General features: G+C 33.6%; 1 protein-coding gene across 1 annotated transcript in view; it reads left to right on the top strand.

Annotated features, from left to right (window-relative positions):
• The window catches only part of KPNA3 (karyopherin subunit alpha 3), an 89,638-nt gene that overhangs the window by 38,438 nt on the left and 29,373 nt on the right, over nt 1-21,827 (top strand). The window contains exon 2 of the mRNA XM_039839391.1: nt 12,722-12,766. Coding sequence (XP_039695325.1) covers nt 12,722-12,766 — 45 coding nt within the window. The remainder of the gene's footprint in view (nt 1-12,721; nt 12,767-21,827) is intronic.

The following is a 21,827-nucleotide window of genomic DNA, read 5'->3' as shown; positions in this document are numbered from 1 at the left end:
GTTTTCCAGACGGCCATACCATTTTACAATCCCACCAGCAATGCATGAATTTCTCCACATCATCACCAGCATTTGTTGTTGTCACAGTTATTGGTTTTAGCTGTTCTGATAGATGTGTAGTAATATCTCATTATGGTTTTAATTTGCATTTTCCTAATGGCTAATAACATTGAACATCTTTTATAGTGCTTATTTGCCATCTATAAACCCTCCTTGATAAAAAGTCTCCTCATTTGCCCATTTTCTAATCGAATTGATTGTTTATTCTATGATTGAGCTTTGAGCTTTCTTTATGTATTCTAGATAGTAGTCTTTCATTGAATATGTGGTTTACACATATTTTTTCCATTTCTAGCTTGTCTTTTCATCCTCTTCACATGGGGGCTTTCTCAGCAAAATTTTTTAATTTTGATGAGGTCTAGTTTACCAATTATTCTTTTTATGGATCATACTTTTAGGGTCAAGTCTAAGAACTCTTTGCCTAGTTCCAGATCCCAAAGATATTTTCCTTTTTTTCCTAAAAGTTATATTGTTTTACACTTAAGTGTGATCCATTTTGTCTTAATTTTTATATAAGGTATGAGACTTAAATTGAAGTTCACAATTTATCTATCAATATCTACCTCTTCCAGGACCATTTGTTGAAAAGTTTATCTTTCCTGCATTGATTTGCTTTCACAGATTTTCAAAAACCAGTTGAGCATATTTGTGTAGGTCTATTTGGGTTCTCTGTCCCATTGATCATTGTATATATCTCTCCACCAATATCATACAGTGTTTATTGCTGTAGCTATATAATAAATCTTGAAATTAGACTGAGTCCTCTTATTCTTCTTTAAAAAAAAATTATTTTGGCTGTTCTAATTTGCCTTTTTACATAAATTTTAGAATAATTTTTTTCTGTATCTACAAAAAATATTGCTGGGATTTTGAAAGAATTGGGTTAAGCGTATATGTCATTATAGAGAGAATTTACATCTTTACCAAGTTGAGTCAACCAGTTCATGAACAAAGTATGTCTCTCTCCATTGTTTTTAGATCTTTGAATTCCTTCATCAGAGTTGTATAGTTTTCAACATGTGTCCTGTACATATATTTGTAGGTTTATACCTGTGTATTTATTCTTTCGAGAGATTATAAATGATATTGTATTTTTAATTTTGGCACCCAAGTGTTCATTGCTAGTATACAGACATATGGCTGATTTTTCTATTTTTATCTTGTATCTTGTGACCTTGTTGAACTCACTTATTAGATCTACTTTATAAATCACTAGATTTTTTAAATTTTTTTGACCTGCTATTAAGAGGCATTTTTCTTCCCTTTTTGGAAATCCACAGGTTTTACTGATGTATCTCAGTATTGATTTTTCTAGGTTGATATTTCCCAGGTACTTGGAGTAGCCTTTCAGTATTTCATTTCAAGACTTCTAATTTCAGGATTTTTTTCTTGAGTTATAGGTTTTAATATTTATATTTTAATATTACTCAGTTTCATTGCTTTGATTTTCTTCTTTTGGGACTCCTCATTATATGAATTTAGGATCTTCCCTTTATTGTCACTTACATTCTAATTTTCACCTTCATTTCTTTTTTTAAGTTAAATTTATTGAGGTAACATTGGTTAATAATATATAAGTTTCAAGCATACAGTTCTATAATACATCATTTGTATATTGCATTGTGTGCTCGCCACCAAAAGTCCGGTCTCCTTCCGTCACCATACGTTTCACCTCCTTTACCCCCTTCATCCCCCACTCTCTTCCTCTCTGATAACCACTATACTGTTGTCTTTGTGAGTTTGTTGGTTTTGTGTATTCTTTTGTTACTTCTGATATATACCCCACATGAATGAATCATATGATTCTTGTGCTTTTCCTTCTGACTTATTTCACTTAGCATGATACTCTCAAAATCCATCCATGTTGTCGCACGTGTCACTATCGCATACTTTTTAGGGCCGATTAGTATTCCATTGTACATATGTACCACTTCTTTCTCAAATCATTCATCAAATGACACTTATGTTGTTTCCATGTCTTGGCTATTGTGAATAATGCTTCAGTGCACATAGGGGTATATATATCTTTATGAATAAATATTTTCAAAATTTTGAGATAGATACCCAGAAGAGGGATTGCTGAGTCATAGGGCAGCTCTCTTCTTAATTTTTTGAGTAACTTCCATACTGTTTTCCATAGTGGTTGTACCATTTTATATGCCCATCAGCAGTGTACAGCGTTCCTTTTTTTCCACATACTCTCCTATGCTTGTTATTTCTTCTTATTGATAATAGACACTCTGACAGGTGTGAGGTAGTATCTCATTGTGGTTTTGATTTGCATTTTCCTTATAGCTAGTGAAGTTGAGTATCTTGACATATGTCTGTTGGCCATTTGTATGTCTTCTTGAGAGAAGTGTCTGTTCGGGTCCTCTGCCCATTTTTTAATTGTTTTTGTTGTTGTTGTTGTTGAGTTGTCTGAGTTCTTTATATATTTTGGAAATTAGGCCCTTATTGGAGGCGTTGATTGCAAATATATTCTCCCATTCAGTTGGTTGCCTCTTTGCCTTGTTGATGGTTTCTTTTGCTATGCGGAAGCTTGCTAGTTTGTTATAGTCCCATTCATTTATTTTTGCTATTACTTCCCTTGCCTTTGAGGTCAAAATCAAAATTCTCTCTAAATCTAGGGTCCATGAGTTTAGTACCTATATTTTCTTCTATGCAATCTGATGGATCTTTGATCCATACTGAGTTAATTTTGGTATATGGTGATAACAATCTAGTTTCATTCTTTTGCATGTGGCTTTCCAATTTTCCCAGCACCATTTATTGAAGAGGCCTTCCTTTCTCCATTGTATGTTTTTGGCTCCTTTGTCAAAAATTATTTGCCCGTGTATACGGAGGTTTATTTCTGGACCCTCAGTTCTGTTCCATTGATCTATGTGTCTGTTTTTCTGCCAGTATCATGCTGTTTTGATTATTGTTGCTTTGTGATATAATTTGAAGTCAGGCAGACTGATAGCTCTGGCCTTGTTCTTTTTCTCAGTATTGCTTTGGCTGTTTAGCTTTTGTGCTTCCATACAAATCTGATGATTTTTTTTGTTCTATTTCTTTAAAAAATGCCATTGGGATTTTGATATTAAATCTGTATAATGTTTTAGGTAATGAAGTCATTTTAGCTATGTTGGCTCTTCCGATCCATGAACGTGGAATATCTTTTCATTTCTTTGTATCTTCTTCAATTTCTTTTAATAATGTTCTTTAGTTTTCAGTGTGTAGAGTTCTGCATATGCTTCATTAGGTTTATTTCTAGTTATTTTATTCTTTTTGTTAGAATTGCAAAAGGATTTTTTTTCATTTTTCTGAAAATTCATTGTTAGAGTATAGGAATACTATGAATTTTTGAACATTTATTTTGTATCTCGAAAACTTCACTGTATTTATTTATTGTTTCTAATATTTTTTAGTCAGTCTTTAAGGTTTTCTATATAGAGAATCATGTCATCTGCAAAAAGTGACCATTTTACTTTTTCATTCCCTATTTGGATGCTTTCTATTTCTTTCTCTTGTCTGATTTCTGTCACTAGGACTTCCAACACTGTTGAATAATAGTGGTGATAGCGGACAGCCTTGTCTTGTTCTTGATCTTAAAGGGAAAGTTTTTAGTTTTTCACCATTAAATATAATGTTAGCTGAGGGTTTGTCATACATGGCTTTTACTATATTGAGGTATTTTCCTTCCATACTCATTTTATTTAAGTGCTTTATGAATGCTGTATCTTGTCAAATGCTTTTCTGCATCAATTGATATGATCATATAATTTTTATTCTTTATTTTGTTTATGTGTGTATCACATGAATCAATTTGCATATGTTAAACCATCCTTGTGCCCCTGAGACGAAGCCCACTTTATAATGGTGTATAATCTTTTTAATGTATTGTTGTATTCAATTTGCTAGTATTTTTGTTAAAGATTTTTACATCCGTATTCATAAAAGATAATGGTGTATAGTTTTCTTTTGTGTTATCTTTATCAGGTTTTGGTATCAGAGTAATGTTGGGAAGTATTGCCTCTTCAACTTTTCTGGAAAAGTTTGAGAAGAACAAGTGTTAAATCTTCTTCACATGTTTGGTAGAATTCACTAGTGAAGCCATCTGGTCCAGGACTTTTATTTTTTGGGAGGTTTTTGATGATTATTTCAATTTTTATACTGGTGATTGGTTTATTTAGATTTTCCAGTTCTTCATGATTTGGTCTGGGAAGTTGTATATTTCTAAGAATATTTCTTCTAGGTTATTGAATTTGGTGGCCTATAATCTTTCATGGTATTCTTGAATGATCCTTTGTATTTCTGTTGTATCTGTCGTAACCTTTCTTTCGTTTCTGATTGTTTATTTGTGTCCTTTCTCTTTTTACTTGAGCGAGTCTAGCCAGAGGTTTATCAGTTTTATTAATCTCAAAGAACCAGCTCTCTTTGTTGTATTAATTTTTCTATTGTGTTTTTGTTCTCAATTTCATTTAATTCTGCTCTAATTTTTATTATTTCTTCCCGTCTGCTGATTTTGGACTTCATTTGTTCCTCTTTTTCTAGTTTTTTTAGATGTAATGTTAGGTTATTTGGGATCGTTCTTGTTTCTTGAGATAAGTCTGTGATGATATGAAATTTCTTCTTACACCTTACACAGCAAATTTCCTCTTTTGCTGTGTCCCAAAGGTTTTGATATGTTGTACTTTCATCCTCATTTGTTTCTATGCATCTCTTGATCTCTCTTTTATTTCTTTTATGACCCATTTATTTTTAGCAGCATGTTGTTTAATCTCCATAATATTTACTATTTGTGATTCTTCCCACTTATTATGGTTGATCTCCAGTTTCAAAGCATTATGGTCAGAGAATGTGCTTGGAATGATAATACAGTTTTGATTATTGTAGATTTTTAGTATAATTTGAAGTCAGGGAGTGTGATACCTCTGGCTGTGTTCCTTTTTCTCTGGACTGCTTTGGCTATTTGGAGTCTTTGGTGTTTCCATACAAATCTGATTTTTTTTTGTTGTTTTTTGTTGTTGTTGTTGTTGTTTTAATAGCCATTGGGATTTTGATGAGGATTGCATTAAATCTCTCTATTGCTTTAGGTGACATTGACATTTTAACTATGTTGATTCTTCCAATCCATGAACATGGACTGTCTTTCAGTTTCTTTCAACATTGCCATGTAGTTTTCAATGTCTAGGTCCTTCACTTAATTTGTTAAGTTTATTCCTAAGTATTTTATCCTTTTTGATAAAATTGCAGGTGGGATTGTTTTCTTCATTACTTTGTTTGCTATTTCATTGTTACTATATAGGAATACAATGATTTTTGGTCATTGATTATGTATCCTGTAACTTTACTATATTCGCTCATTGTTTCTAATAGTTTTTTGGTAGAATCTTGAGGGTTTTTTATATATAGAATCATGTCAACTGTAACAAGTGACAGTTTTACTTCTTCATTTCATTTGGATGCCTTTTCTTTCTTTCTCTTGGGTGCTCTGGCTATGACTTCCAGTACTACATTGGATAACAGTGTGAGATTGGGCAACCTTGTCTTGTTTCTGATCTTAGAGGAAAAGCTTTCAGCCCTCCAACTTTGAGTATGTTAGCTGAGGGTTTGTCATATATGGACTTTATTATATTGAAGTATTTTCCTTTTATATCCATTTTATTAAGTGTTTTAATCATAAATAGATGCTGTATATTATCAAGTGCTTCTTCTGCATCTATTTATATGATCATATGGTTTTTGTCTTTTATTTTGTTAATGTGTATCACATCGATTGATTTGCATAAGTTGAACCATCCTTCAGTCCCTGGAAGGAACTTCATTTGATTGTGATATTTTATCTTTTTAATGTATTGTTGTATGTGACTTGCTAGTATTTTGTTTAGGATTTATGCATCTGTGTTCATCAGAGATATTAGCCTGTAATTTTGTGTGCGTGTGTGTGTGTGTGTGTTGTCCTTGCCAGGTTTTGGTATCAGAGTAATATTTGCCTCATAAAATGAGTTGGGAAAAATTTCCTCTTCAATTTTTCGAAAGAGTTTGAGGATAAGTATTAAATCTTCTTTGAATGTGTGATAGGATTCTGTAGTGAAGCCATTTGGTCCTAGACTTTTGTTTTGGGGGATAGGTTTTTGATGACTGTTTCTGTTTCCTTACTGTTGATTGCTCTGTTTAGCTTTTCCAATTCTTTACAGTTCAGTCTAGGAAGATTATATATTTCTATGAGTTTGTTCATTTCTTCTAGGTTATCAAATTTGGAGGCATACAGCCTTTCATAGTATTCTTGTGTAATCTTTTGTATTTCTGTGGTGTCCCTTGTAACATCTCTCATTTCTGATTTTATTTATTTGAGTCTTTTCTGTTTTTTCCTTGGTGAGTCTAGCCAGAAATCTGTCAACTTTATTTATCTTTTCAAAGAACTAGCTCTTTGTTTCATTAATTTTTACATTTTCCTGCTTTTGTGTGTCCGTTATTCATATTACTTACTGTTTTGTTTCAGGTTTAAGAGCTCCTTTCTACATTTCTTGTTATGCAAGTCTTGTGGTAAATTCCCTAGCTTTCATTTGTCAGAGAAAACTTATTTCTCCTTCATATCTAAAGGATAGCTTTGATGGGTATATTTTTCTTGGTTGATGATTTCTCTATTTCAATATTTTAAATATTTGATTCCAGTGTCTCCTAACACATAGGATTTCTGCTGAAAAAAAATCCAATGATATTCTAATGTGGTTTCTTTTATAGGTTGCAGCCTTTTCTCTGGCTGTCTTGAGAATTCCTTCTATGTTATTAACTTTTGATAGCTTTAATAGAATGTACCTCGAAGGTCTTTTTGTATTGAGATAATTAGGTATTCTGTTAGCTTCTTAGATTTGAGGGTCCAACTCTTTCTATAGGTTTGGGAGATTCTTAGGTATTATTTTTTGAATAGGCTCTCTATTCCATTCTCCCTGTTTCTCCTTCTGGTATACCCATTATTCTCATATTTCCTTTTCTAATGGAGTCAGGTAGTTCTTACAGTGTTCTTCCAACTTTTTTTTTTACTCTCAATTCTCTCTCTTCTTCCACCTGAGTCATTTCTAGATTTCCATCTTCAAGATCATTAATTCTTCCTTCTGGTCTGCTCTATTAAGCTCTCTGATTCATTCTTCATCTCATTAATTGAGATCTTTCGTTCCAGAATTTCTGTTTGGTTGTTTTTTATTGTTTTGTGTCTTTGGTAAAATAGTCCTTTTGTCGATTTTATTCCTGAGTTCATTGAACTGCCTTTCTGAGTTTTCTTATATCTCATTGAGTTTTTTCAGAACTGCAATTTTGAATTCTCTTAATTTAAATCACGGTATTCCATGTCTTTGAGTTTATTTTCTAGAGATGTTTCTTTTTTTTTTTTAACTACCCTATTACCTTGGTTATTCATGATACTCAATGGATTGTTTCTCCGCTTGGGCATTTGAAAGATTGGAATCTTTTTTTTTAGTACTTTTTTAACCATTTAGCAGGTTGATAAGTAGGAATCTTTTATTTTTTCATTAGATGGTGCTATAGAACAAATTTTTTTTTATCTTCACTACTGGGACTTCCAGGATCTCTGTGGGGCAGTGCGGCCTCAGTCTTGGAAAATGCCCCATATTCCCCCAGGAGGTGGGATTTCCTCTATGACCAAGTCACCTCAGTCTCAGGGCATCACCCCTGTGGTGGAGTGTGGTGGGTGATGAGGCTCCAAGCCTGAGTTCTTAGGCTGTTTTCCTGCAACCGGAAGCCACCATCCACTCCACACTTTCTGCCATGTCCCAGCTGCCTCTACGGTTTCCACAGCTATGTGTGGGTTTCTGAGTCTGTGGCTTTGTTTTTTTCACTGGGCATAGCCACAATGAGTACAGGCCATTTTTGCTGGAATGTTGCTTCTACTCCTTCATGACTTGTCTCCACTGCTGCCCTGTCTGCGAGAGCTGGGTTGAGTATGGGAGATTGGTGTGGGGCAGGGGGAACTTCCATGTCTGCGGCTTTTTTTCCTTGGTCATGGCAGCTGCTCATCTGCAGCCGCCAGCATTTATATTGCTGCTTCACCCTTGTTGCTGGGCTCAGCCTCAGTGTGTACCAGTCACTCAGACCAAAATGCTGTCTCTGCCCCCCGGTCTGCTGAGTGACGTTGCAGCCTGACTTTCCACTGCTCCCACATTCACTAGGGTCGTGACAAGCCTGGACTATGTCTGCAGTTCTCATCTCTGTCCTTCCTCCCTGTTCTGCCTTCCCTGCTCTCCCTGTTAAACTCACCCACCTTCGGATGGCTCATGGCGTTGATCTCTCAGACATGTTTTTGTGTTGAATTATAGTTGTCCAATTTGTTGTATTTTAAAGGAAGAGATCAAGAGGTTTTCTCACTCCGTCATGATACTTGCATCATTCTACCTTTATTTCTTTTTGATTAAAATTTTATTTATTTATACATTCTGTATTTCTTAAGCACTATTTGTTGTGTATTAGATCTTATGGTGGTTCTTGGTTAGATTTTTTTTCGGAAATCATTTTTCCTTTAATTTCAAATTCTTCCTGATTTTTAGCACCTTATTTCTGAGTTTGTTTAATTCTAATTTGTAATGTTCTTTCATGTTTTCTATCATTTTCTGGGATTTACTTTTTACTTCTTTTGTAGGTGTGGCTTTTTTGCAGGTGTTTACATCAATATTCTATTCTTCATTTTCTCATTTCTCATGGCATGGAATTTGACCCCAGTCCTTTTCTATTCATTTTATAATAGGTTTTCCTAAACTTTTCAGGGTCAGCTGGGACCATTCTAGACTCCTATTTTCTCTTGTCTTTTACAAAGTGATAAAAGGAAATATGGTTTCCTATTTTCTGAGATCTGGCTATGTCTCACTAACCCACTTTTATCTGGACTCTCTCTTTCCTTTTCCCTAAGTGTACGTGTTTTGCTTACTTGAGATTCTTCTCCCAGAAGTTTCTTTTCAGTTTAGGGCTTTCTCTAGGAAAAGGAACTTCAGCCCCTGGTTTTTGAGTCTAGCTTCATCATACCTTACAATGTTGGCATGTGCAAAAGATTCCTTCCATTTGCAGCTATTATCAAATAACCTTTTTAAATTCTAGTTCATGGTTTTAAGTTCTCCAGTCATCAAGTCCTTCAGTTGCCCTATTATTTCCTTCTTCATACATGCTGATAGCATGTGAGCCTACAGTTAATGGTTTAACCAGACCCTGCTTGTATTTTAGACTTAATGGGGATACCTTGTCAGCCAATCTTTGTCCATGGGATTCTAGTTTGGCTGTGCTGGTCACTTTGGAGGGTGGAATTCTAAGAGATTAAGAAATAAATTTAAGAGGTTTTATTCAGGACAACATGGGTTTGCATTTTAAAAAGAACATACTGGCCACATTATGGAGACTTGATTCAGTGCATAGGAGGAGACTAGTTCGGAGGCTATTGCAGTGATCCAAGTGAGATGATGGTAGATTAGTCTCCAATAGTGGCAGTGGAGTAGAAGGTTTGAATTCTATTTTGGTTTTTTGTTGCATGTCGAAGAATGAGAGAGTGAGTAGACATGGATAATCTCCCAGGATTGGGGTTTCGCAACTGTTTGGATGGTTGTACTGATACTGGGAATACTTGAGGAAGGGTGGGTGGTATTTAGTGAGGGGATGGGAGTCTGAGAGTGACCAGGTATGATATTTGTAAGCATGCTGAGTTTGAGGCCTTGTGACAGTCTGTCCTTTACCACCAAACACACACACACACACACACACACACACACACACACACACACACACACACACACACACTTTAATCTTTCAGGGAGCTTTTTTCTGAACATCTCATCATGACTCCTTCCAATATAGAACTTCAGTTTTTACTTTCCTCTCTTAACATTTAACACATTTGTCCTACTGATTATTATTATTGTCTTTTCTACTAGACTAGCTGTTTATAAACATTTTCTTAAAAGTACAGATAGCAAATATTCTAGGCTTTGGGAACTAAGAGACAAAAATAAGGGTATTAAGTAAGTACTTACTGTCATTTATCATGTAATCATGTAAAATGTAAAAACAATTCCTGCCAGGTCCTGCAAAAACTACCCATCAGATTTGGCCCACAGGCTGCGGTTTACTGACGACCAGTCTTAGTTGCAGGCACATTGCCTGATGTGTTTCAGATGAATTTAATAAATTTTTGTTGAGTGAACGAATATTGTACTTACAAATTTGGAGCTTAGATGAAAGGGCTAAACTAAAGATAGGTATTTGGGAATGGTCATCAAACAGTAATTGAAGACATGACAGTAGATGAGATCACTTGAGAAGAATGTAAGTGAAAAGAATGCCTAAGATGGAGCCTTTTGCTTTCTGTCAAACAAGAAGCAGAGTAAGTCATGACCAACTCAAAGGTATTTGTATCATACATAGCAGTCAGTACCTACTGCTAACTGACCTAAGCCATTTGGCCATTTACACTCTATAGTTCTTTTGGAGGAATAGAGGACCTTTAACTGTTAAAGATACATGAGGGGAATAGATATTTTTTCTTTAGAATTTTTACTACCAGTGAATTATAATAAAACAAGTCATAGATAAAGTTTTGCTGCTTATACAAGCATGTATTAGCAAGCAATCACAAAAAGTCGTACAGTTCATTCTGTGAGTTTAGTCCTTTAAAACTCTAGTCTACTCCCTTGTGAGAAAACTTCAACAGTAAGCAGATACCACAAAGATGTGACTAGGATTAGGCGATGGACTCCTCCAAGAAGGGGTGGGACATATGATTAAAGGGAGGCCTAGACTCTCAAACATTTCTCTGAAGATACACAGTGGGGCTTGCTGGACTCTTAAACTACAAACATATAAGAATCAAGGAACCTGGAAAATAGTCCTAGGCAATCCGTATATCTAGAACAATTTCATTTCAGAAAAAAAAAAATTCAATATCTCTTATACTAATTAAACCAGTGTCTAAATTCAGATGTTGACATTCAGAGCACTTACTAACTTGGAGCTAACTCCTGATGCGGGTGCCTCAGATGCTAACTAACCCTCTCTGAAGTGTGGATTTCTAATTTAGGGTACTTCAGAAGTTAAGTTACCACCTCATGCATGCTGAAGTGTTTTAATTACAGTGAATTGCATTGTAGCAGTAACTTGATCATATTTGGAGGGGACATGCTGCCTGGATTTCTTTTTATTATGCATCATCTTATAACAATTCGTAAATAATTAAGTGTAGTAGTTGTTGCAATGAAAATTTTTTTCTTCTGAGTTCCAGTAACAATTGGATTAGATATTCATATAGCAGATTTTAACAATGATGCAGTTCATAAAGACAACTTAGAGTTATCAAGTAACGCTTCACTAGTATTTGTATTTGAAGATTGCTGAACATTTATTACCATTTTATATGATGAATGTATACAGAGAACATTATTAATAGTATTGAGGTCAAGATATAGAAGCATATTAAATATAGAATTAGACTCAAGGCTCTCTTTCTACTGTTGAACCCTATTGGTGATAATAGCTATATCAGTGCATCATTCCATCACATTAAATGAATGCTACTAATTTGAATTTTGTTTGGCAATATTATTTACATTTAATATATATCTATATTTAAGCAAAAGCTTATATATATATAGATTAATATTTCCACATATTTATCAAACTTTATAATTTGGTTTCCATGGAATTTTTTTCCCTAAAAAGGGATAATTGTATCACTACAGTTTAAGAAAACTTGACAGAGATACTGTAACAAAAGAATTGTTTAATAAAATAGCATACTGAATCTGGCAGTATATTAAAATAATAATATACCATAACCATGTAACTGTTATGTAGCCTTTATTCCAAAAAATGTAAGAATTTTACCCAACTTACATATGTTATAAAATAATCCATCATATCAATACGTCAAGGTGAGAGGGGTTATCTAATCATTTCAGTAATTCCTAATAAGGATACTTCTTTACCTTTTGATACAAAATATCTTCCCAAACTTAATTTTTATTTTCATGTGGCTTTAAGGTCATAACAGTGAGTTGTTTACTTTTTAAAAATATGAATCATTTGAGATAGAATTCATTGGTTGCAAATGTCAAAAACCAGTTATGCTGACTTAAAGCCATAAGAGGTAGTTCATAGAATTGAATAGGGACACCGTAGAACTGGAAAAAGTCCAGGATATAGGCATTATTCACTACCTGGTCTTGTATGGGGTTTCTTTCTTTCTTTCCTTCCTTCCTTCCGTCCGTCCGTCCGTCCGTCCGTCCTACTTTGCTCAAGGTTCAGAGTTACAGAGGAGAGAATTCTGTTTTCATAGTTTGAGTCTCATGCCCTACTTAAACTAGGAGAGAGACATACTTTAATATGCCTTTCGATCAAGACTGTACACAAGAGAGTATACAGTTCCCCCAAAGAAACTCAGGTGCAGTTAGGAAAGGAGAATGGATCCTAGGAAGCCACCTCTGCTCCCTACAAAATTAACAAACAGCTATCCAGTAAAATAGAAGTTTTGACTTCTTAACTTCCTGTAGTTTATTATTTAAAGTCTAAAACTAATCAATCCTTACAGATTACTTGAACAAATTACTTGAAAAAAAATTTTAATCTTAAATTTGTACACTAGTAGGATCAATATTTACATACTTATGTAATTTTAATTTTTATTTTTCAGACAATGCGAAGACACAGAAATGAAGTGACAGTTGAACTGCGAAAGGTAAGGGCAATTTGCATTTAATAAAAATTAGTAGTTGTTTCTGATTTTAAAATTCTATGTAATTTGAATAATGAAAATACTATAGCAAATTAGTAGTCATCCCAAAAACCACACAGCAAAAAATATATCATTAAGTAGTTTATAATAGCATATAACTATAATAGCTTCCACTTATTGAAGTCCTAGGTATTATATAAAGTACTTTACTATTATCGTTGAAATTTTCAAAACATCTTGTGAAGTTAGATACTCTTTAGTTTTTTTCTTAATATCCTCTTTCTGTGGGCTGTGTGCTGGACCAGATTCCTCCACCTTCTTCATGTAAAAGTTATACATACTTGCTAAAGATACTTTAGAAAAATAAATAAAAGTAGAATAACCATACTAATATTTTACCAATTAAATGCAACTACCGTTAAAATATATCATATTTTCTTCCCTTATTTTTGGAAGACTTTAGAGTTATCCTCATCAGATTGTGTTTTCATGAAAGCACATTTTATTTGAAGCAAATATTTTAACTGCCGGTCAATGAAATATACATACTTAATTCTCTCTATATACATGTACACTTAAAATGGAATTGAAGTTTATTTCTAAATCTTTGTTTTTGTCTTAGATTAGATCGTTTGTTTTTTTTTTTATCTAATTTACTCCTGAAACTCCTGTATTAAATTATCATCTTGAAACTTTTCATTTTTAGAAGGAAGGTCTTGATTTTGAGAATACACTCTCTCAGTGAGTCACTACAATTAAGTATACCTGTGCATTTATTTACTTACTAAGTATTTAATATCGACTTTGTTATGTATTTTTGCCTGGTATTGATGTTGTGCTCATTGATATTGTGTATAGTTCCTGAAATCCATCTCCTGTATGCATTTTCCATCATTTTTAATCAAATTTGAAAAAATATCTGCTAATTTCAGTGTTCTTTCAACTTCTTAACTTTTTCATGAATACTTACAGATTAACAATAGTGATTTGGCAATTATATTTTCAACTTTTTTCATATCCTTCAGTCATTTGGACTAGAGAAGTGAACTAAGCCTTAGACTAATAAATAAAGTAAGGTGAGCTTCTTGTCAATCTTGACATGTTGTACTCAGCTTCTTTTTTTTCCTTTTTATTAACATATAAAATACATACAAAAAAAGTCGACACATCTTAAGTGTACAGCTTGGTGAATTTTCACAAAGTAAACACATCTGTGTAACTAGCTCCTGATTCTAAAAGACCATTACCTGTATCCCAATGCCCCTTTCCAGTTACTACTTTCCCCAAAGGTAACCATTATCTTTATTTCTAACACAATAAATTATTTTGCATATTTTGAACTTTATATAAATAGAATGGTATATGCCCTTTAGTGTCTGGTTTTTCATTCTTCACGTGAAGATCATTCTGTTTAATAGAGGCAATAACAATAACATTGGAATTAAGTAAGTATTTATTGTCATCTGTTAACATTACACCAGCTGTTTCCAGATGTGGGCTTTTATTTTTCCTTAACTTTTCATGCTTGTAATACAACTATAAAACTTTATATTGGACCTGGTATTATCCAGAATTTTCCCCTTGTTTTAAGTTTTGTAGCCCTTCTAATATGCTTATAAACGAAAGCTATTCACTTATATTTGGTTATTTGTTCCTTCTTGTATAGTTGTGTTGTTCTGTATTTGTAGAATTAAAAATTCTTGCTTTTCAGAGCATATCTTTTTTAATACCCACCTGGTTACCTTGGAGACATCTTAATTCTTTTATTGTCTTCTGGATAACATTGTTTCCTTTCCAGTTACCACAGTTAGTTCCAAAACATCCTTGTTGGAGGGCCAAAAAAAATTAACTAAAATCTCAAGCAGTTCCTTATTTCATATTTCATATTTCCCTAAGTAAGCAGCAGAAAGTGAACCCTTCCTAAACTTCAGACAGAGCTTAATTGGTTTTGATATGATTCTGTAGAGGTGTGGAGAGCACTTCAAGAGAGGATTCCTCCACTGTTTATCATCAGTGTCTGATTCCAGCATTGCTATTTTTATATATCCAGTGAGGAGAAAATCGCAGTGTTATTACTGACATTGAGATTCTTGAAAATACAAGAAAAGAAAGCTAGTCTCCAGTGTTTCATAGATGAGCTTACCCATTTTTATTAGATTGTAAGCTTCTGAAGTGAAAGAAATAACCACACACATTTCCCATCTCCTGTCCCAAATACTCCCAAGTTTCCCAGCCCATCCCAAAATACCTAGTCAGATTCTAGACATGTCATTGGTACTCATTAAATGCTAATATTCAGGAATTGAATTGAGTTATAATATCTTAAAATTTTGCTTATATTTAAAACCTTTATTGAGGTCTTAAGAAAAATACCTTAGATATAGAGCAGTGCTACTCAAAAGTTCTGATCGGTGACATGTTAGGGGACTTGTATCAAATTATTAAACAAGACATTCCTTCCTTTACCAAGAAAGTTTTCTCTACTTAAATAAATAAATAACATAACTAAATAGTATGTTTAGTTTCACAATCGATTTCTAGCATTGAGCTCCTTATCTTATGGCAGACCTGTAACAAATAGTTCGAGGAATTTTAGCCAGTCCAAGGACCATACTTGAAACGTAAATGTTCAATGAATAATGCCTCATAAGTTGAAAATCAGTGCAAAGCCTGTCACTGGCATTTTTAACTTCGGTATATTAAATTTGATATAATTTTCTCTTAATGATTGATTGATAAGTCAGATATTCTAATAAGACTTTACTTTCACTTGACCTGAGGTGGGGGAGGTTATGTTTTTACATAAAGAAAAACACCAAAATGTCCCACTTGACTGATCAGGTCTGGCACTTGATTTAGTTGTTTGACTTTTTAGTAAAGTATCTCTTTTTTTGACATAGTCTAAAATCCCAATGTTAATAAGCAAAAAATAAAAAATAAAAATAATGTGATTACATCAATTTATGCAGAAAAGGCATTTGACAAAATCTAATATTCATTCCTGGTAAAACTTTCAACAAATTAGAAATAGTGGAAATTACCTCAACTTGATAAAGACCGTCTGCAAAATACCCACAGCTAACATCATACTTAATGGTGAAACACACTGCTTTTCCTCTAAGATCCGGGAACAAGGCAAAGATGTCTGTTCTCACTGCTCTTATTTAACCTAGTGCTGGAAGTTCTAGCCAGTGTCATAAGTCAAGAAAAGAAATCAAAGGTATGTAGTTTGGAAAGGAAGAAATAAAACTGTCCCTATTTGCAAATAACATGGTTTTCTATGTAGTAAGTCTCAAAGAATCTACAAAAAAGTTCCTAGAACTAGTAAGTGACTTCAGCAAGACCACAGAATACAAGATCAACATATAAAGTCAGTCACTTATATATGCTAACAGTGAACATGCATAAACCAAAATTAAAAGCACAATGCTATTTATAGTCACGCCAAAGCAAATATTTTGGTACACATTTAAAAAACATGTACAGGATTTGTATGCTGAATATTATAAAATGCTGATGAAAGAAATCAAGTAAGTCTTAAGTAAATGGAGAGACATATACTGCGGACATGGATTAGAAGAGTCAACATAGTAAAGATGCCTATTCTTAAATAGATCTGTTGGTTTAATGCATTTCCTATCAAATTCACACCAAGATTTTTGGAGACATAGACAAGCTTATTTTAAAATGTATATGAAAAGTCACAGGCTCTAGAAGAACTCAAATAATTCTGACAAAGAATTAAATAGGAGCAGTTTTCCAACCCAATATTAAAGCTTACAGAAAAGCTACAGTAATGAATTCTGCATGGTGTTGGAATAAGGTAGACATATAGATCTGTAGAACAGAAGATAGAACGCAGAAATAAACCCACACAAATACACCTAACTGATTTTTGGCAAAGGTGCAAAACTAATTCAGTAGAGGAAGGATAGCTTTTCAACAAATAGTACTAGAACAATTGACATCCATAAACAAAAAAGGAAAAAAAAGACCAACCTAAATTTCACACCTTATTTTAAAGCACACACACACAAAATGGATCCTAGCCATGAATGTAAAGCAGAAAACTATAAAATGTTTAGGGGAAAAAAATGAAGGAAAATCTTCAGGATCTAGAGCCAGGCAGAGTTCATAGACTTGACGATAAAAGCATAATCCAAAAAAGGAGAATTGGATATTAACAAATTAAAATTTTTGCTTCGAAAGCCCATGTGAAGAGAATGAAAAGACAGACTAGAAACTGGAGGAAAACCACATGTCCAGTGCAGGACTAGCATCCAGCATATGCTCAAATAATACTGGTTTTGTTCAGAGTCATTTTATCCGACCTCATTTCATTCAGCGTTGTTTCACTGTAACATGGATGAGATGCCACAGGAACTTATATCAGCCTGTGGTAAAAGTGGTTTCATTATATGTCTTTTTGTTTAAAGTTGCAGAACCTATTGATGTTAAGGGAGGACTTAACTGTATAATGAACTCTTAAAGCTCAATGGTAAAAAAAAAATTAGAAAATGGACAAATGATATGAAGAGACATTTCATTGAAAGGGTTATGCAGATGGAAATCATCATTATGATGATGATTATTCATGCCAGTCAGGGAAATACAGATTAAAACCAACTAAGCATTTATCAGAATGGTTAAAATTTTAAAATGGTGACACTACCAAATGCTGGCAAGGATGCAGAGAAACTGGATCATTCATACAGTGCTGGTGGTAATGTAAAATGGTGTAATCACTCTGGAAAACATGCAACTACTGTACAACCCACCAATCACACTCCTAGGCATTTACCCAGAGAAATGAAAATGGGTGTTCCTACAAAACGTGAACATGAATGTTGATATCAAAACCTGGAAATAATCCAGATGTCCTTTAAAGGGTAAATAGTTAAACTGTGGTATATGTCCGTACCATGCAATACCACTCAGCAGTAAAAAGGAACCGACTATTGATATAAGCAACAACTTGTTTGAATTTCCAGGGAATTATGCTGGGCAAAAAAAGCCCATCACAAAAAAAAAAAAAAAGGTTCTATACTGTATGATTCTATTTATATAACATTTTTGACATGATAAAATTTTAGAAACAGAGGACAGATTAGTGGTTGCCAGGGGTTCGGGGGTTGGGAGGTGGGAGGGAGATGGTTTTGCTTTCAAAAGGGCAACAGGAGGGTGTCTTCCTTTTTTGGTACGGTTCAATATCTTGACTACTGATACTGAACATATACATATATGGTGGATACATATACATAAAATTGTGTAGACCTTAATATACATAAACACACATAGAATAAATACAAGTAAGATGGTAAATCTGAATAAGATCAGTGGATCATATCAATGTCAGTGTCCTGGTTGTGATATTATATAGTCATGCACCACTTAACAATGGGAATACATTCTGAGCAATGTGTTCTTAGAGGATTTCATCTTTGCACAAACATCATAGAATATAGTTACACGCACCTAGATGGTTTAGCCTACTACACACCTAAGCTATGTGGTATAGCCTATTGCTCCTAGGCTACAAGCCTATACAGCATGCTTCTGTATAAAACAACAGGAGATTAAATGAAGCACAAGAGAAAATGATGCAGTCAAGAGACGTGTCAAACACGATGTATGAGGCTGCTGTTAGTGTAACAGGGCATACTGTTTTACAGCAAACTTTTTTTATAAGTAGAAAGAGTACACTCTAAAATAGCAATAAAGAGTATAATATAGTAAATACATAAATCAGTAACATAGTCATTTATTATCATTATCAAGTATTTTGTACTATACATAATTATATGTGCTATACTTTTATGTAACTGGCGGTACAGTATGTTTACATCAGCATCACCACAAACACATGAGTACTACATTGCATTACGACACCTACAATGTCACTAGGTGATAGGAAGTTTTCACCTCCATTGCAGTCTTATGGGACCATTTTCGTATGTATGGTCCATTGTTGACCAAAACGGTATTCAGCACATGACTGTACTATAGTTTTGAAAAATGTTACCATTGGGGGAACCTGGGCAAAGTGTACATGGAATCTCTGCATTATTTCTTACATCTGTATGCAAATTTATAATTATCTCAATAAAAAATTCAATTTTAAAAAACCTAAATTAGTAAATTAGAATCCATAAAAACGGCCATTTGATAAGATCATTTAAATGATCCTGCAGGATAATTTGTGCTAGGCTGGCAGATTTTTACATTATTGGTGAACCAGTAGTGGGGTTGTTGTTTTTTTTTAATTTTAAAATCAAAGTATAACACACTGAGCAGAGTGCCCAAAATGTAAATATAACATATAAAACTCGTGGGTGAGTATCCATGTAACCACCCCAGCACTATTGTCGTTTCAAAAATGTTACCATTGAGAGGAAAGGGCTATGTCGTGAGCATTTTTTCCTTCCAATTTGGAAGCATTTAAGGTGCAACCAGGGTTGGAGTACTTCAAGAAAAGAAAAAACGACAAGCAGTAGAACGTATTTAAGAAACAGTCTCTAGCCATGACTTGCGTTGAAATCCTGAGTGATACTTCCTAGGTATATAATTTAACTTAACCAGGTTTTCTATGTCTCCATTTTCTCATGTGTAAAATAAGGATTTTAGTATTGCAGGAACTAAAACTAGATAGGGCTTTAAGACATTGAGGGTATTGCTAGATAAAAACAAATTTACTTATTTCACATTTGAAGTGGGCCTAATAAATATTTCTCTGTCCTTTTCATAACATGTATAAGAAGTGACTGGTTTAGATTTGCAAACTGCTTTTTAAGATGGAAATAGAAATTTGAGAATGAAAAAGAACATTAGGTAGAAATAACAGAATTTATTAACTCAAAAAATACTAGGTTGAGTCATGAGAAATTACCCATATTAACCTTTTTGACCTATAGAGTGGCAATTCCGTGTGGTTCAGAAAACACAAGATCTAAAAGGATTAGATACATATGTAGATAATATAATAGGTTTTTAAAGTAACTGAAGAAATGGATCTAATCTGTGTGTGGAGTTAAGGTGAGTGTTGGAACTAGGCTAGTTACCATATCCTCTGAACTTCCCTCCACTTCACAAAAGAACAGATATCTTTTATAGATGCTGAATTTATTGTAATATGGTCTCTAGGAGGGTGAAAATCTCTAAGTTGTCAAGTAAAGGGACAGAATTAAGTTACAGGTTTTCATGAAGCCTCCTCGAATGAGTAATCAAATCACCAGAAACCTACGCAGGGATTATCTTTCCTTGACTTGTACATATTTTTTGTTAAAATATATACATGAAGTGTGATTTTCATGCCCTAGGATATTTTGGCCTATAGGATGTTTTTCCTTCAGATGGGGGAGTTGTTACTTAATTTTGGATTAAAAACAATTTACTAAGAAGCTGTAATAACTCTAAACTTGTATATGCCTACTAACATATGCCCGAGTATATAAAAAACAAAAATTACAGATACACATAAAACAAAATTACAAGGAGAAATTTGTCAAAGACTTTGTCATTGTCAGTAATAAATAAATACTAATTAATAAAAGTTAAATAACAATTTGTGAGTGTTGTCTAATAAACACATATTTTAAAAAACCATTCATATTTGAAAATTGGTTTTGCGATAGTATAAAGCTATAGTTTCCAAACTGAGGTAGCTTTTGCTCCCTAGTGAACTCAAAGAGACACCTTAGGATATTTGAAATTTTTGAGAGAAACCTGGTGAATCTTTCAGATATCACAGAACTATTAGATCTTGAGGTAGTTCACAATTTTTAGACATTATATCACACTGCATTCCTTTCAATCACATATTTTTGTCTAAGAGTGAAATAAAAATTTTTTCTTTCAATTTTTGGGGGGTTTCCCACCAAAAAATGATTGTTAAGTTGTTTGAACCTAACCACTTGATAAGAAACTGTTAGATATTTCCTTTGGCTTACATTGTGGACTGAGAAAGTTTGGGAAACTTTGAGGTAAAGCAAATGTCAGCTAATTTTAGTGTTGTATAGACTGTGTTCTCTGATCACAATACAATTAAATTAGAAATCAATGAATAAGATAGCTCCAAAACCATAATTGTAAAGAAATAAAGCACTTCTAAATAATTTGGGCATCAAAGAAATCCTCGTGGAAATTAGGAATACCTAGAAATGAACAATAGGAAAAATATTACATGTTAGAATCTATGGAATACAATTAAAGCAGTACTTCACAAGAGAAATTTATAGCAAGTAGAGAGAACAAATAATAATAGGAATTTAAAAGGCATATTTATATGTAGCATAAGTTTTAAAATATTAGTATATCACTAATTTTTGCTGCATAATAAACCATTCCAAAACAAAGTGGCTTAAAATAATAGCCATTTTATTCTGCTAATAATTCTGTAAGTTGGCAAAGTGATTCTTCTGGTCTAGACCAGTTCAGCTGACTCCTTGGACTCCCTCAATCATCTCTGGTCAGCTGACGGGTTAGTTGGTGACTAGGTGATCTAAGATGGTCTCACTCAAGTTTTTGGGTGTTGACTGGGACCTAGGTTGTTCACCACATAGCCTCATCCTCCATCAGGCCACCCCAGTTTTGTTCACATGGTGATTTTAGAATTGCAAGAGAGGAGAGGACATGTTCGGATGTGTACGCACTTTTAAAGTCCATTTGCTTAATGTCCCATTGCCAAAGCAAGTTACACAGCCATGCCTAGAATTGGAACAGGACCAGACTACCCAGACACATGGATATAGGAAGGGGAATTTTAGCCATTTTTGCAAACAACTTACAATTTGAATATGAACAATTGATGCCAATAAATTTTAAAACTTACGTGAAATGGACAATTTCCTAGTGGAAAAATAATTTACCTAGTTGCCTTAAGAAATGAAAAACCCAAGTAGATCTAAAAATAATTAAAGATATTGATTGTATCAGTAGCTAAAAATTAACCTCTCTTGCCCTCCTGAAAAAGAAAAAGTAACCTTTACCGATGAAGTTCCAACAAACATTCAAGGAACAGATAATTTAACCTTATTAAATGATTTCCAAGAAGGTAAAAAGGGAACAT

This window comes from Pteropus medius, unplaced genomic scaffold (assembly GCF_902729225.1).
Source record: "Pteropus medius unplaced genomic scaffold, Ma_sr-lr_union100, whole genome shotgun sequence".
Lineage (NCBI taxonomy): Eukaryota > Metazoa > Chordata > Mammalia > Chiroptera > Pteropodidae > Pteropus > Pteropus medius.
The sequence above is the reverse complement of the archived record's forward strand: the minus strand, read 5'-3'. Positions and strand labels throughout refer to the sequence as shown.